The following is a 17,379-nucleotide window of genomic DNA, read 5'->3' as shown; positions in this document are numbered from 1 at the left end:
TTTGTGTGTTGAGTACACAATTTAATTTAATATTTATTTTCTAGTCCATGGGTGCCAGCAACCAGCAAACATCTTCAGCAAATATATCAAAACATCGTCTTTTGTTTTTAACAGAAGAAAGCCATAAATATTTAAAGGGCACCTGTTATGGAAAATCCCCTTTTAGAAGGGGTTTGAACACAGTTGTGTGTCAGCAGTGAGTGAATATATCCAGCATCTAACAGTAAACACTATGTAATTGTCTTTGTTCATAATCAGACTTGATTAAATCAGTCTGCAGAAACACTTTGATTGACATTCTCCCTTTGTATGATGTCATCAGAGGGGGAAAGCCCCGCCCACTAGTGACCATCTCTCCCTCATTAGCATACAGTGAGTTAGTCTTATGTTTTAATGTCACTATGCTGACTCAGAGGCATTTGTAGCTCCACCTTCTTATTAAAAAGAGCTCAATCTCATTTACATTTAAAGCGACAGTCACCAAAACACCCATACAGGATCAAAGCCTAAAAGGGTCAGTTTCAGAGAGTTAGAGAACATTATCTGAGTGCTTTTTTGAGCTCAAACTGAAACACGTGCACTGTAGAGACACTTATTTTACATCTTAGGTTAAATAGGTCCCCTTTAAATCCACATGGTGAAGAATATAGACGCAATCATTTTTATTTTTGTGTGAACTGTCCCTTTAATAATTTGTTTGCATTAATTTCCGCTCACAAGCAGGCATAATGCGTAACGCATGCTAATGATTATCAGAGATCTTCATAATTTATGCTAATCTCAGTGCCAGACTCATTTCCACACTCAGATGATTTGACTGAATGTGAACCTGCAGAATCTTAATTGTTGTGCGTGGCAGGCCTGATTATGCAAACGACCGGGCGATCCTCTATTTGCATTTATGAAGAGGCTTCACAGACCTCCAGCCGGCTGTAATACACACGCAGTACTGCATTGACACTCTTTATATTTGTGTTTTTGCAGGTGTCAATAAATTCTATGGCAACCTGGAGGAGATGATCGGATATAAGCCGTGCATTTGGTGGAAGCTGTGCTGGGTGGTGTTCACTCCGCTGATCGTGGCGGTAGGTGCATTTATTGCGTGTTTTTTAAAAATATTTAACAAAGACAATGTGCACACAGTAGGTTTCACAATAAACATAAGTAAACGAAATAAAAGCACAAACCGCACTGCTTTTCTTACTTTTATTAGTGATGTACGTTGCAAAGAACTTCATATACACGGCAAAAAAAATGCTTTTCTTACATTTTTTTTTCTTATTTCTAATCCAAATGTCTAGAAATTCTTGAATTAAGAAGAATTTTCTAGACAAGCAAAACATATTGTCTTGTTTTAAGAAATAATATGCCAAATTGAAGTTAGTTTTTCCTTAAAACAAGCAAAATAATTTTATGTCAACAGAAAAACAAGACTATATTTCTTACCCCATTTGCAGATTATTTTGCTTGTTTTAAGGAAAAACTGAATGAACATTGGCATATTGTTTATAAAAAAAAATGTAAGAACTTTTCGATATATCTTGGACTAGAAACAAGACACAAAAATGTAGGTAAGAAAGTCATTTTTTTGCAATGTAAACTATTTAAAAATGTGTTTTTCTTAGTATTTTAATTTTATTCAAACCCTCAAGATTTTTACATAGTTATTTATCTATATAAATCTCAATAACACACAGAATAAATGGACATTTATGTCTAGTTTCTGATCACATTTTAGAACTGAATGTGCAAATGTATTATAGAAATTTGCAAAAATATCTAAACATTATTAAATCATTAACATTATTAAATCCTTAAAACATTATTAAAAGTATTTGTAGACAAGCAAAACATATAATCTTGTTTTAAGAAATAATATGCCAAACTGAAGTTTTTCCTAAAAACTAAGAGAAGAGAATCTTGATTATGCTTTGAAATAAGACTGTTTTCTTTACCCCATTTTGGCAGATTATTTTGCTTGTTTTAAAGAGAAAATCACTTAATGTTGACTCATTATTTCTTAAAATAAACATTTCTTTACCTGTCTAAACATGCTTGTTGAGTTGGTACTTGCTTTAGAAACAAGTTAAGAAGTCTAAGTAGGTAAAGTAGTTTTTGCAGTGTAGTGCATAAGTTGCTTAGACACTTACTGTACATTTACTTCACGATATTGCAGTTAAATCCTGATCTAATCTAACAGGCCACTTTATTAGGTACACCTTACTAGTACCACTTTAGACCTCTTTTGCCTTCAGAACTGCCTTAATCCTTTTGTGGCATAGATTCAACACGTTACTGGAAATATTCCTCAGAGATTTTGCTCTATATTGACATGATAGCATCACACAGTTGCTGCAGATTTGTCAGCTGCACATCCATGATGCCAATCTCCCGTTCCACCACATCCCAAAGCTGCTCTATTGGATTGAGTTCGGGTGACTGTGGAGGCCATTTGAGTACAGTGAACTCATTGTCATGTTCAAGAAACCAGTCTGAGATGATTGAGCTTTATGACATGCTGCGTTATCCTGCACAGTGCGTACACTTTAGTCATAAAGGGATGGACATGGTCAGCAACAATACTTCAGCGTTGAAACGATGCTCAATTGGTACTAATTGGCTCAAAGTGAGCCAAGAAAATCTCCCCGACACCATAACACCACCACCACCAGCCTGAACCGCATCTGTGTCAGCAGAAATGGAGATTCATCAGAGCAGCAACGTTTCTCCAATCTTCTATTGTCCAGTTTTGGTGAGTCTGTGTGAATTGTAGCCTCAGTTTCCTGTTCTTAGCTGACAGGAGCGGCACCCGGTGTGCTCTTCTGCTGCTGTAGCCCATCCGCCTCAAGGTTGGCCGTGTTGTGTGTTCAGAGATGCTCTTCTGCAGAGCTCGGTTGTAACGAGTGCTTATTTGAGTTACTGTTGCCTTTCTATCAGCTGGAACCAGTCTGGCCATTCTCCTCTGACCTCATCAGCAAGGCATTTGCGCCCACAGAACTGCCGCTCACTGGATATTTCCTCTTTGTCGGAGCATTCTCTGTAAACCCTAGAGATGGTTGTGCGTGAAAATCCCAGTAGATCAGTAGTTTCTGAAATACTCAGAGCAGCCCGTCTGGCAGCAACAACCATGCCACGTTCAAAGTCTCTTAAATCCCCTTTCTTCCCCATTCTGATGCTCAGTTTGAACTGCAGCAGATCCTCTTGACCATGTCTACATGCTGAAATGCAGTGAGCTGCTGCCATGTGATTGGCTGAGTAGACATGTGTGTTAACGAGCAGTTGGACAGGTGTACCTAATAAAGTGTATGAGTGTAAATATCTAATATATCAATATCTGAATGATTTCTTTTTATGTAGGAATAGCAGGAGATCAAAATCCATTTACTCTCACGCTTCATGGAAACATTCACAGTTACATATTTAAACCATAATTTTAGAAACATAAAGCAGTCAGGACAAACTATACATCACATGAAAGCTTAACGTTTTTAGGTTCCATAGCTGGAGACTGATTTTTAATTGATGTTACTGAGCAACGGTTATTTATTCATTTGCAACAAGGATACTCAGACTTGTAAAGCATTACTTTGCTACAGCAATCCACTTTTTTTTCTAATTTAGATCTAAATTCCACTAAACTGCCCTTACTACTTTAGAATTAGATGTCACTTTACAAGTATTGTCAAAAGTATGACAAAATATGGTTCATATTCATCAAAACACAGAAATAGGGAGCACCCTTATATGGTCACTAATTGAAACTGAATGTCAACTAGTGGTCATGTTTGGTACTGCGGTGATAATTTCTGAAAGCTAATTTTTTCAAACTGCAAATTTAATATATATATATATATATATATATATATATATATATATATATATATATATATATATATATATATATTTTTTTTTTTTTTTTTTTTTTTTTACAGATTTTTAGCTTAATTTTTTGTCTAATTTGGGCTAAAACAGCTGTTAGACTTATTAGTTCCTTCTGTTACTTACTACTGAGTGTCCATTAGCATGAGATAGCATTGTTGGGGCCTCTTTACATCTGTGAGCTGGAGATCCTGACAGATTGTTTGTTTGTTGTGCATTAGGGTGTGTTTCTGTTCAGCGCCGTTCAGATGGTCCCGCTCACCTTGAACAATTACGTGTTCCCGAAGTGGGGGCAAGGCGTGGGCTGGTGCATGGCGCTGTCCTCCATGGTCCTCATTCCCGGGTACATGGGTTACATGTTCCTCACCCTCAAGGGCTCGTATAAAGAGGTAATGCTGGACTTTCTCTGCTCGCCAAATGCATGGTTAAAACTCATCTTTTTATGATGGCGTTAATTATGTGTGCTATTGTTGTATTTTTATTGCTTGATTTATTTTTTGTTTTACACTTGAAGTAGTGCTTTGGGTGTAAGAAAAGTGCAGTATAAATAATATGCATGTATTACTTTGCATAAGAGCTCATGTAAACTGTGCAAATGATATATTTTACTCTGGAAGTGCAGCAAAACTATGATGCTCTTTCAGGAAGAAGTGCCAACAAATTTACAATAACTAAAACTAGCAAAACCTACAATGAAACAAACTAAACCGAAAAGCACAGCACATTAAAAAAACAGTGTCAAAATAAAAGGCAATTTAAAAATCTATAATAACCTCGCACCCTCAGCCACAGGTGCATCTGTCAGGAAACATGAAAGCCTCTCCTCTGTAATTGATTTGGATGGCGTGCATTATTAATGCAGATGTTCCAGCATGGGGTGAAGCATGCACTGCTCCTATTTCGTGGCTATTGGATGCGTTTTAATTGCATCAATTAGCCTTCAGTTCTTGCTGTTGCTGGAGCATGCAATCAGAGACTGGGTGATTTCATGAAGCGGATATCTGTCTCTGTTGCTGATTCAGGTTTCTGAGACGAGGAATTAGGAACAAACTAAGCACGGAGCTATAACAGGGACACATTTACCCAGTGTGTGTCCTAACTACACACCCCATGATGCAACGGCATGCGATCAGACATATTTTATCATGATAAACTAACAATTTGTGCCAGCGATGTGCAAAACCTACTTTTTAGATACAGTTCGATGCATTGCTTAGGGCAGGGTTGTCCAAACTCAGTCCTGGAGGGCCGGTGTCCTGCATAGTTTAGCTTCAACTTCCTTCAACAAACCTGCCTGGTTTGTTTTTGTATACCAAGAAAGAGCTTGAGTAGCTGGTTTAGGTGTGTTTGATTGAGGTTGGAACTAAAATATGTAGGGCACCGGCCCTCCAGGACCTAGTCTGGACATCTCTGGCTTAGGGTGTAAAAAAGTGCAGCATATATAAAATGCATTATTATTATTATTATTATTATTATTATTATTATTATTATTATTATTGTTGTTGTTCTTATTATTGCTATTATTATTATTATTATTATTATTATTGTTATTATTATTGCTATTATTATTATTATTATTGCTATTATTATTATTATTATTATTATTGTTATTGTTATTATTATTATTATTGTTATTATTATTGTTATTATTATTATTATTATTATTATTATTATTATTATTATTATTATTATTGCTATTATTATTATTATTATTATTATTATTATTGTTATTGTTATTATTATTATTATTATTGTTGTTATTATTGTTATTATTATAATTATTATTATTGCTATTATTATTATTATTATTATTATTATAATAATAATTATTATTATTATTATTGCTATTATTATTATTATTATTATTATTATTATTATTATTATTGCTATTATTATTATTATTATTATTATTATTGCTATTATTATTATTAATATTATTATTATTGGTAACACCTTACAGTAAGGTTCTTCCATCATATTTCTTCAGCTTAGTCCCTTATTTATCAGGGGTTGCTACCAAGCAGATCAATTTACCTCAGATGTTGAAAAATAATTTAAAAAAATTGAAATAGTTTGAAAATTACCATTACTGTGTAATTAAAATTACACAATACTTTTAATAATCTTTAAGAGATTTGATGTGGAATAATTAACCCTCATTCATTTTGAACGAATCTTCAATATGACTTGGGAATTACGAGTCCTCTAAGGGAGTGATTCGTTCATCCGCGTGTGCGCACATTTGTGCAGGTGGTATCGTTCATTTCAAGTCTTTATCACATTTCGAGTCGTTTATTGCGGAAAGGCAGAACCCAATCATATGCGTTTAGAGCCAAAAAAAGAGTTGATCCGTTCATCTCTCGAGTCCTCTATCGGGTCTGAGTCACTCGTTCCTCACGGGCCAATCATACGCGCTTAGAGCCAGAAATAAAAATTTAACCGTTCATCTTTCGAGTTCTCGGGTTTGAGTCATTCTTTCACGTAAATAACGAACAACTCATGACTTGAAAGGTGAACTAATCATCATGGCTCCTATCGGCTCAGACTGTGTACATTGGTTAAGATTATATGTGACTGTCAGCATAATGTGAACGAACCACTGACATTTGAAGACATGAAGAGGTGAGCAAAGAGATAAAAATACCTTCATAGAGCAGGTCAACATTGAATTATTATTATCTCCTTCTTATAGTGTTCTATTGAGGACTTATTTGTCGTGTGATCAACCTTTTGGGCTTGTTGTAGATGTGTTCGGAAGCAATTCATAACATTTTAATAATATTTTGGCAAATAGAACCAAATGAACGAAATGACTCGAAAAAAGATTCGTTCATCTCGATGAACGAGACTCAAAGATCCGAGTCAGTAAAATGATCCGAACTTCCCATCACTAGTCTCTTTAACTTGAGTAACTTTAACTCAATTTAGAGAGGGACCAAATACTAAACCGAGTACATTTTACTCAGAGGATTTTGCTGTGAGTTACGAGAGATGCTATCCCTTTATTAATCTGGGGTCGCAACAGCGGAATGAACAGCCAACTTATCCAGCAAGTTTTTACGCAGCGGATGCCCTTCCAGCCGCAACCCATCTCTGGGAAACATCCACACACACATTCACACACACACTCATACACTACGGACAATTTAGCCTACCCAATTCACCTGTACCGCATGTCTTTGGACTGTGGGGGAAACCGGAGCACCCGGAGCACCACGTAAATGCAGGGAGAACATGCAAACTCCACACAGAAATGCCAACTGTGCCGAGGCTTGAACCAGCGACCTTCTTGCTTTGAGGCGACAGCACTACCTACTGCTCCACTGCCTCGCCCTAATTTGTAATGTTTAGTATGTATTTGAATAATGATGGCTGGTTCCTTTGCTTGAAAGCTCAGGTTTGATTATCATAATTAGTTTTGTTTACAGAGTTTGAGGTTTACTGGATCATTATTATTCACACCGTACAGATGTTGATCCACCTTTACCATTGCACACTCTTTGTAACATTTCATTTGTCAAGTTTGAGTCTCTTTAACACTTCTGTTTATTTTATTATAAAGAGATCAGATGTTTAGTTGAGATATTTTAGTTTTTAGTGTTACAGTATTTAGTAATATTTTAATTCTAGTAAAAAGTATTTGCTATTATATTATTAAACTAGGAGTGAGGCAGTGGCGCAGTAGGTAGTGCTGTCGCCTCACAGCAAGAAGGTCGCTGGGTCGCTGGTTCGAACCTCGGCTCAGTTGGCGTTTCTGTGTGGAGTTTGCATGTTCTCCCTGCATTTACGTGGTGCTCCGGGTGCTCTGGTTTCCCCCACACGCCAAACACATGTGGTACAGGTGAATTGGGTAGGCTAAATTGTCTGTAGTGTGTGTGTGAATGTGTGTGTGTGATGTTTCCCAGAGATGGGTTGCGGCTGGAAGGGCATCCGCTGCGTAAAAACTTGCTGGATAAGTTGGCGGTTCATTCCGCTGTGGCAACCCCAGATTAATAAAGGGACTAAGCCCACAAGAAAATGAATGAATGAATTATTAAACTATTTACTTATATTCAATAATTATTCATATCAAATGAGATAAAATTTGATATCTTGATATTTGTTTTGCAATATCGCCCAGCCCTACTTGCCAAACACTTTCTCCACTCCTGCAGGTATTTTCTCGTGTTATAACACACCTTTTACTGTAGTGAGAGTGGAGTGTTGTCCACTGAGTGAACACTGCTGAAATACTGCACACTGATGAGGGGAAACACAAGCATTCACAGAGTGTGTGATCAAGATCAGCTTCTTAATTCATGCAGAACTGATTCGAGGATTGAAATTAAGTTGATCTGCTTTATTATAGAGCTTTAGTGAAGGCGGCTCTTTTCAACCCTCAATAGTGTACACAGAGTTATAAGACAACACCAAGGTTAAATTATAAACCTCACCATTTGGTTGTGATTGCAGTGCACTACTCTTCATCTGAATGTCTGGTATTTAAATGTTTCTGCCGTGTCGAGTCTGACAGGTTCACATTGGAGGAGTGAAAGATTAGCTTCTTGATTTGCTAATTGTGTACCAAGCAGGATCCTGATTTACGCTCTCATGCATCAGCGCATCCCTCTCCTGTCTGTCTCTCCTGATGATTCTCTTCCCTTTTTTTCGTTTGCAGCGCCTTCGGATAATGATTCAGCCCACGGCAGCGGCGGTCCGGACTCAAGAGAACGGGCCCGAACAACAACCCGAAAACCCGACTCCAGCCAACGACGAGGCCTACATCTAACCGTACTCCAGCAAGAGCCAATAAAAGCGTAATCACGGTTGATCACAACCAAGGACTTCCATGTCTAAAGTATATCCACCTACCTCCGAGGGAAAAACCAACCTGATTACAGTTTGACTCGTTTTGGTACATGGTCCAAAAAAAAAAAAAATCTACAAATCTAAGCTTAATCTGTGTTCATATGCAAGATTTAGTAGAAGGGGTAAAAAGAGGAGATCTGGCATCCCAACGTAATTCCAACAGCACAGTGTTAATTTGATATTACATGTAATTAATGTATTAAAATATAAAATACAGTTGTAGGTTAGAATCGAATTGTATCTGATTGTATCTGAAAAATATATAAATATATGAACATACATCTCTCTCTCTATATATATATATATATATATATATGAAAAGCAGGGAGTGCATTTAAAAAAGGGGCAAGGTTCAGATTATACACTTTTGGAGAGCGTTTCAATCCGTTCAGCCAAACCCTGAAGACAAGCACAAGACAACAAATATGGATTTGGGTTTACAAACGCCCCGGCGGGCAAATCGACGTCAAAAAAAAGACTGTTATTTTTTTCCTTTTTCTTTTTTCTAAGACAAAAAATAACTTTGTATGTGTTTTTTAGGATCATTTTAGTACGTGTTTTCTATGTAAGAGTAAGAAGGACCAAATTCATGTGTACGCTATACTGACAGGTCTGAACGCTGTTTTACGTCGCACCGAATCACCGCACAAAGTCATATTTTTGGGGGCCGACGCACCCCGTGAGACCACTGTTAATCTGCTCAGCACATTTGCATGCCACTCCTCAGGAAAAATGGCGAAAGTGACCAAAATTTGCTCTCCTGGATCTGAAGCGATTATAGCTGTGAGCAGCAAACCATCAGTTCTGTCTGTTGCCATGGTTTCAAGGGTCATTTTGTCAGACATCGTTGACGAACCAGCACTCTGTGTGTGCATGCGTGCGTGTGTGTGAGTGTGTATGTGTGTGTGTGTGTCAGAAACAGAGCCGTCGCTCCAACCAGATAAACACAAAAAAAAAAAAAAAACGCCACCCAAAACGATGTTGCGTTGTTTTTAAAAACACACACAGGGCAATAATACGTAACTTGCGTGGAATGATGTTAAGGAATATGCGTGTGTGCATGTGTGTGACGCAGAGAGAAGCGACTCCTTTATTTTTCCGCCGTATTTTTATTCGAGTAAAAGCCGCCACTGACTGGTGAAAAGCACAAAGCTTTAAGTTCACAAAGCCACAAAGGGAATCTGAAAAACCAACACTGCTAGTTTGCTTCTCCGGCAGCTAAACGTGTGATCTGGATTAATTAGTCGATTTATTCTCTGCTAAGACGTCTGATGAAAACGTGCAATCAATCAAGAGTTTTTCGTGAAATTGTATAAATTTTACCATTCATCAGATTTCTCTCTGAAACAATGTTGTAAAACTGTACCGTGTAAAAGTACCTGTGAATGTCCGTTTTGAGGTTTTTGTCTTGTTGAAGAACCTTATATTATTTGCTGTTTACTGCAATAATGCATCCATCTCAGAAACTAAAGCACATATCTTTCTGAAATGTAAAAAAAAAAAAAAACACACAAAAAAAAATATGAAGAGTAATAATAACAAATGAATAACCAAGACGGAAGATTATAAGAGAGTAGATAATATGTCTAGTCAAACAAAATATTGTTTTGTATATTTCTAACTGTTTGGGCCTAATGTAAAATATTCTATGTAAAGAAAAAATATATATATAATAAATGTCTTTAGATGGTGTTATAAAAAAGCATGATTGCAATATGTTATATGATACAAAAAAATAAAGTATTATAGATTATAACATGCGCTTCATGTCTTGTGTTCAATAATTGATGCATGCAAAAGAGAATTAAGGAGAAAGTGCAGTTCAAATGCAGACTCATGAAAAGAACAAATCATTTTATTATGAATATCCAAACAATCTTGAATCAATATTTAATTCCATCAGTGGCATTAGAAAACCAAACTTCCCAGCAGGCAGACAACGCCATAAGAGGTTGATATTAGGTTAGATTTAGGTTTTGATGTCAGATGACCAAAATTCAATAGCCAGCGTCTGAAGACAACGTTATTTTGACGTCCAATAATGATATTTGGTTGATTTTAGGTTGTTAGAAAGTGACCAAAATCCAATGTCGAGCCAACATCTTAAACCTGGAGTGTCCAAACTCTGTCCTTAAGAGTTTATCTCCAACTTGCCTCAACACACCTGCCAGGAAGTTTCTAGTATATCTAGTAAGAGCTTGATTAGCTGGTTCAGGTGTGTTTGATTAGGGTTGGAGCTAAACTCTCCTGGACACCGACCCTCCGGGACCGAGTTTGGACACCCATGTATTAAACCAACGTCATATTGGTGTCAAAAACATTTATTCGTCAGGTATGGCAACCAAAATCGAATGTCTTATAGACGTCAAAGTGGTAACATCCACACAATGTCAAGCTGAAACATCATTAGACGTTGTTATTTGGTTGTTTTTAGGTTGTGTTGGAAAGTGAACAAAATCCAATGTCGATCCAACATCTTAAACTAGGAGTGTCCAAACTCGGTCCTGGAGGGTCGATGTCCTGGAGAGTTTATCTCCAACTTGCCTCAACACACCTGCCAGTATATCTAGTAAGAGCTTGATTAGCTTGTTCAGGTGTGTTTGGAGCTAAAATCTCCTGGCAACCGGCCTTTCAGGACCGAGTTTGGACACCCATGTCTTAAACTTGCATCATATTTATGTCAAAAACATTTATTCATCAGGTATGGCAACCAAAATCGAATGTCTTATAGACGTCAAAGTGGTAACGTCCACACAATGTCAAGCTGTAACATAGACGTTGTTATTTGATTGTTTTTAGGTTGTGTTGGAAAGTGAACAAAATCCAACATCGAGCCAACATCTTAAACCAACCTCATATTGACGCCAAATCCTAACATTTATTGATCAGGCTACCAAAATCCTGATGGGATTCATAGTGGTAAACATCCACACAACATTAGCTGAAACATCATTAGACGTTGTTATTTGGTTGTGTTGGAAAGTGATCAAAATTCAACGTCAAGCCAACATCATATTGACGTCAGATACATTTATTCGTCAGGTATGCCAACCAAAATCTAACGTCTAGTGGTAACGTCCACACAACATTGCGCTGTAACATCATTGAACGTTGATATTTGGTTGTTTTTAGGTTGTGTTGGAAAGTGCCCAAAATCTGAGACATGACAGATGTTGGATTTTGGTCACTTTCCAACGCAACCTTAAAACAACCCAATAGCAACGTCTAATGATGTTACAGCTTGACTTTGTGTGGACGTTACCACTGTGACACGAACGTCAGTCTGATGTTGAGCTCTGACCTCAGTTGGAGTTTCATTTCCACCCAAAATGGAACGTCCAACGACGTTGGGGTACAACGTCAATCTAACATCATGTTGACGTCCTGTGCATGCTGTGTTAGTTCAATAGAAAAAAACTAGATTATCTTATTCTGACCCGTAGATCTGGTTGTTTTTTCTAGTAAGCAATAACCAACACAATCTCACGGCAATTCGTAACTTTTTCATTTTCCATTTTAATTCACATATTTAAAAAAAACAATATCATGATAAACAGTTTATTTAAACTAAATGTGTTATTGCCAGCCTGATCTCACGAGAAAACGTAAGTATTTTACGTTTTGGCAGTTTAGTGGCTAAGTCGTATAAATTTGTACGATCTAATTCGTACATTTTAGTACGATTTGCGTATCCCCCAATGACGGTTGGGTTTAGGGGTGGGGTTAGGTGCCACGCCTCCTTTTTAAAATCGTACATTTTCTTACGACTGAACTCGTACGAATTCGTACGAATTAGCCACTAAACTGCCAAAACGTAAAATACTTACGTTTTCTCGTGAGATCAGGCTGGCAATAACACATTTAGTTTAAATAAACTGTTTATCATGATATTGTTTTTTTTTAAATATGTGAATTAAAATGGAAGCTAATTTGTATTCTATATAAAGATGATTAAGACTCAAACATATCATTGTTAAAACACAACATTTCTATTTTAATCGCTGTCACATTACTGTAGGATATGATGTACAGCACATAAGACAATGCAAAACCACATTCTGCACACATTACAAACTCCAGCTGCATAGTATGAGGATACAGGTACTGGACTGGCCTGCCTGCAGTCCTGACCCGTTTCCAATAGAGAATGTGTGGTGCATTTTGAAGCACAATGTAGACCCCGTACTGTTGCACACCTTAAGACTTGTTTGCAGGAAGAATGGGACAGAACTACACCTGAAACACTTCATCACTTGGTGTCTAAACATCATTTAAGTGTCGAAAAAAGGAATAGCAACATTACAAAGTGGTAAATAAGTGTTTACATGTTTATTAAGAAAAAAACACACTTTACAAACCACGAGGAACACATTAATACTGCTTGTTGTATTGTCTGCTATGAAATAGGTCAAAGTCAATTTAGAAATCACTACTTTCTTTTTTAAATTTGCATTTTCGATACTGTCCCAATGTTTTCCTGATTTGAGGTTGTATATAAAGAGGATTAAGAAGGAAGAAATCTTAATCTAAATACACACCATGTCTATTTTAAGTGCTGTAACGTTACTGTATGATGTACAGCACACATAATGGTTTCCTGTGACCTGCTCATGGATTAATAGATGCCCTGATGGATTCTGTCCAGAGACTTTAATTAATCTCCTTCAGCAATTAACTCTTTAATAGTCCCAGTGGAGCTCCAGTATTAAACTACATCTGAGTGTCAAGTGGAGCAAAAAACACTTTCATTTAAGTAACAATTCACACACTATTAACTACCGTCAGCTATTAAGAGATGAACTCTTTATTAGCGCTTATAAAGAATGATCTCACTCTGCATTCCTCATCCTGCACTGTAAAAAATCCATGGTTGTCTTAAATTTAAGCTGAATCAATTTAACCTTATGAGTCTATTAAACTTATATTATGTTAAACTGACTTAAAATAGTTTGTGTAACTTACACAATTCAGTTAAAACATGATTAACTTAGTTTAACAAGTTACAATGAACTCAAAACATATGTTGTCATGACTAATTGATCATTTAATTTTGAATGAACCTCCCACCTAAACCCAACTAACAAGCAGCTAATTATTGATTTATTTATTGAATAGTCCTAGTAATGGTTTGTTAATAGCAATAATTGTGCATTAAAATAAAGTGTGACCACAAACACATGATTTATTTTTCAGGGAAGCTATTTAACAGTAATATACTCACAAATGCAAACACTTTTATTCAAGCAAAGCATTGATTCATGATCATTTCATTCACTTAAGTAAACGTATCGTACTTTCCAAATGACTATATAGCAATATTTTAGGGGCTGATTACGGTTAAGCAGCAAATTACTGGTTTATTAATCTAATAGCATTGGTTAATACTTTGTTAGCAGTATGAATTACACATTAAAATAAAGTGTGACCATAAAAAAACACACAATTTATTTATCAGGGTAGCTATTTAACAAACATGCACTCATAAGTGCAAATACTCCATAGACAAATATATGCATATACTCTTACCGGCCACTTTATTAGGTACACCTGACCAGCTGCCCGTTAACGCAAATTTCTAATTAGCCAACTAAACGGCAGCAACTCAATGCATTTAGGCATGTAGACATGGTCAAGACAATCTGCTGCAAGCAAGCATCAGAATGAGGAAGACTTTGAACGTGGCATGGTTGTTGATCCACTGGGATTTTCATGCACAACCATCTCTAGAGTTTACAGAGAATGCTCTGACAAGGAGAAAATATCCAGTTTGCATCAACAACATGAAAGCATGGATCATCCTGCCTTGTATCAGCGGTTCAGGCTGTGGTGGTGTAATGGTGTGGGGGAGATTTTCTTTGGGTCCATTAGTACCAATTGAGCATCAACGCCACAGCCTACCTGAGTATTGCTGCTGACCATGTCCATCCCTTTATGAGCACAGTGTCTCCATCTTCTGATGGCTACTTCCAGCAGGATAACGCAGCATGTCATAAAGCTCAATCATCTCAGACTGCTGAACATGACGATGAGTTCACTGTACTCAAATGGCCTCCACAGTCACCAGAGCTCAATCCAATAGAGCAGCTTTGGGATGTGGTGGAACGGGAGATTGGCATCATGGATGTGCAGCCGACAAATCTGCAGCAACTGTGTGATGCTATCATGTCAACGTGGAGCAAAATCTCTGAGGAATATTTCTAGTGGCTTGTTAAATCTCTGCCACCAATGATTAAGGCAGTTCTGAAGGCAAAAGAGAGTCCAGCCCGGTACTAGTAAGGTGTACCTAATAAAGTGGCCAGTTAGTGTAAATGCCTATATAAGCCTTTATATAAGGAGAAAGCTATTTAACGAAAATACACTCATGAATGCAAATACTCCAAATGAACCCTTCACTTCATCGACTGTATTTGCAAATGTAATGTTTATTTTTTCGATGTTTTACTGATATCCAAATGATTCATCCTCGAGGTAGCACTGTAGATTTTAATATTCAGCCGTTCCCAGTGGCCCACATACACCACCACCGCTGTGATATCATGGCCTGCGCTCGTGGATCCAATTGGCATGTTAAATGTGGTCTGGGTGGGGGGTTGATCAGGGACCAGACATTTGGAGGAGTCTCAGTGCCCAGCCAATGACAGATGTGCTGGAGGTAACTCACTTCAGGCGCTGCACGTCCTGTAATTGTAAATCTGTTTCAATAATGCTCTACATATCAGAGCCAATGCTGAGACTGACGAATGCACTCAAATTCAACACTGGTGCTTTTAATAGCATGCACAATGCAAAGCTAGTTATATTGCTCTGTTATTTTAGGGGCAAATTAACATTGGAGCCTTTAAAAATCATGCAAACTGAAAAGCACATTGGTATTTATGTCTTGTTTCAACTGCAAATCAACACTGGTGTTTTTACATTCATGCACACTGAAAAGCTAATTATTTTGTTCTGTTATTTTCGGGGCAAATCAACACTGGTGCTTTTGAATTCATGCACACTAAAAAAAGCAAATAAGTATTTATTTTCTCTTGTTTAAGAACAAATCAACACTGGTGCTTTTAAAATAAATCACACAAACTGGACAAATGTCTTAATGTTCTTAAAGCAATATACATTTATTGAAGTAAAATAACTAAATTAGTTTTCTGAAAATGTGCCGAAATTATGCTGCAAACTAAAATACTCTCAGAAATAAAGGTACATGAGCTGTCACTGGTGATACCTTTTCAAAAGGTACACATTTGTACTTGAAGGGTCCATGTTGGTACCTCAAAAGTATACAGCATTAGTAGCAAAAAAATTTAAGAGGAACACTTTTGTACTTTTTAGGTTCTAATATGTACCCTTGAAGTATTAATATAAACCTTTTAGGAACAAATTTTTACCTTTTAAGCATTGCTAGACCCCATTTACCAAGGCATGTGCTGTCACAGTTCGCTTAGCAACATTGTTAGAGCAGTAAAATAAACATTTCCTAGTTTACAGTGCATGCATTATATGCAGCCTACAAACAATGGGCTATTATTTCACTTTATTAACCTCATGTTAATCTTCATGTTTAATATCTTCACTAAAACAGTTTTAAAAAAACTATTTTTACAGGAATAATCTGTAAATATTAACCAAAAATTACGTGTTACTCTCTAAAAATACATAAAGTTTCCTTTAAAAAGCAGAAAAATAACGTAATACCAAAGTACAAGCAACAACTGTACATTTAATGTTAGAATTTTTATTACAGAACAAACCTGTAACGGCTCGTACACACCGGGATGCTTTTCACTTGCGTTTATCATCAGCGTTTTACGAGATGTTTTTCCGTATTCAAGCCCAAGCGTTTTTCACTGGTGTCAAGTAGAAGAGTTGCAAAATCCCTCCTTGACTTTAGATGGCGCTACACAACTTTAAGCTTCTGACAACCGTTTATAACACAGTAGAAGAGGAAGAGAGGAAGTTCATATGCTTGTTGTTTAAGTTACTGGTGACTCGAACAAATGGATGGTTCAAGCAGCAGCTCCAGCTCTAGCGATGAAGAAATGATCATTGTTCACCAGAGCAATAAGCAGCTCCACGTTCATATCACCTCTGGGCATCTTGTTCAATGTGCACTCGCTAACTTCAGCAGCTCCGTGCACGTGAACAAAAGTGGCAATCTGATTGGTGGAGAAGGTTTTGGCATGGTGCATTAAAACAAAAACAACAAAAAAAACGAGCCTAAGGCATTGTTTTTTTTAAATGACGCTTTTGTGCTTACCGTTTTGAACGTTGGTGTGCACGATCACATATGCACTCTTTATTTAGTCACGAGGCATTAAGTGTTGACGGAAAATCTGAGCAAAAAATGTCTCGATGTGCACGAGCCTTAAAACCACATGTATTTAACTGTATAATTAAAAAAATGGAAAATTCTGTAAAAAAATACAGACTGTTACCTGTAAAATTACATTTATTTTTTAAAGTGTAAAGACAAAATGCAGCCAGATGTACCTCCGGCTACATAATTCATATTCTCCAGAAATGTAGACAGGGGTACGTATTCACAATGATCCCGTGTTGACATTCATTCATTCATTTTCAGCGGAATGAACCGCCAACTCATCCAGCAAGTTTTTATGCAGTGGATGCTCTTCCAGCCGCAACCCATCTCTGGGA

General features: G+C 36.9%; 1 protein-coding gene across 1 annotated transcript in view; it reads left to right on the top strand.

Moving 5' to 3' along the window:
* The window catches only part of slc6a1b (solute carrier family 6 member 1b), a 25,020-nt gene extending 16,222 nt beyond the window's left edge, over window positions 1–8,798 (top strand). Inside the window, exons 13-15 of the mRNA NM_001007362.1 lie at window positions 985–1,085; window positions 4,101–4,268; window positions 8,537–8,798. Coding sequence (NP_001007363.1) covers window positions 985–1,085; window positions 4,101–4,268; window positions 8,537–8,647 — 380 coding nt within the window. The 3' untranslated portion in view covers window positions 8,648–8,798. The remainder of the gene's footprint in view (window positions 1–984; window positions 1,086–4,100; window positions 4,269–8,536) is intronic.
* Window positions 8,799–17,379: the final 8,581 nt, after the last annotated feature.

This window comes from Danio rerio, chromosome 11, assembly GCF_052040795.2.
Source record: "Danio rerio strain M-AB ecotype USA chromosome 11, GRCz13ab, whole genome shotgun sequence".
Taxonomy (NCBI): Eukaryota; Metazoa; Chordata; class Actinopteri; order Cypriniformes; family Danionidae; genus Danio; species Danio rerio.
This window is presented reverse-complemented; position numbering and strand designations above follow the sequence as displayed.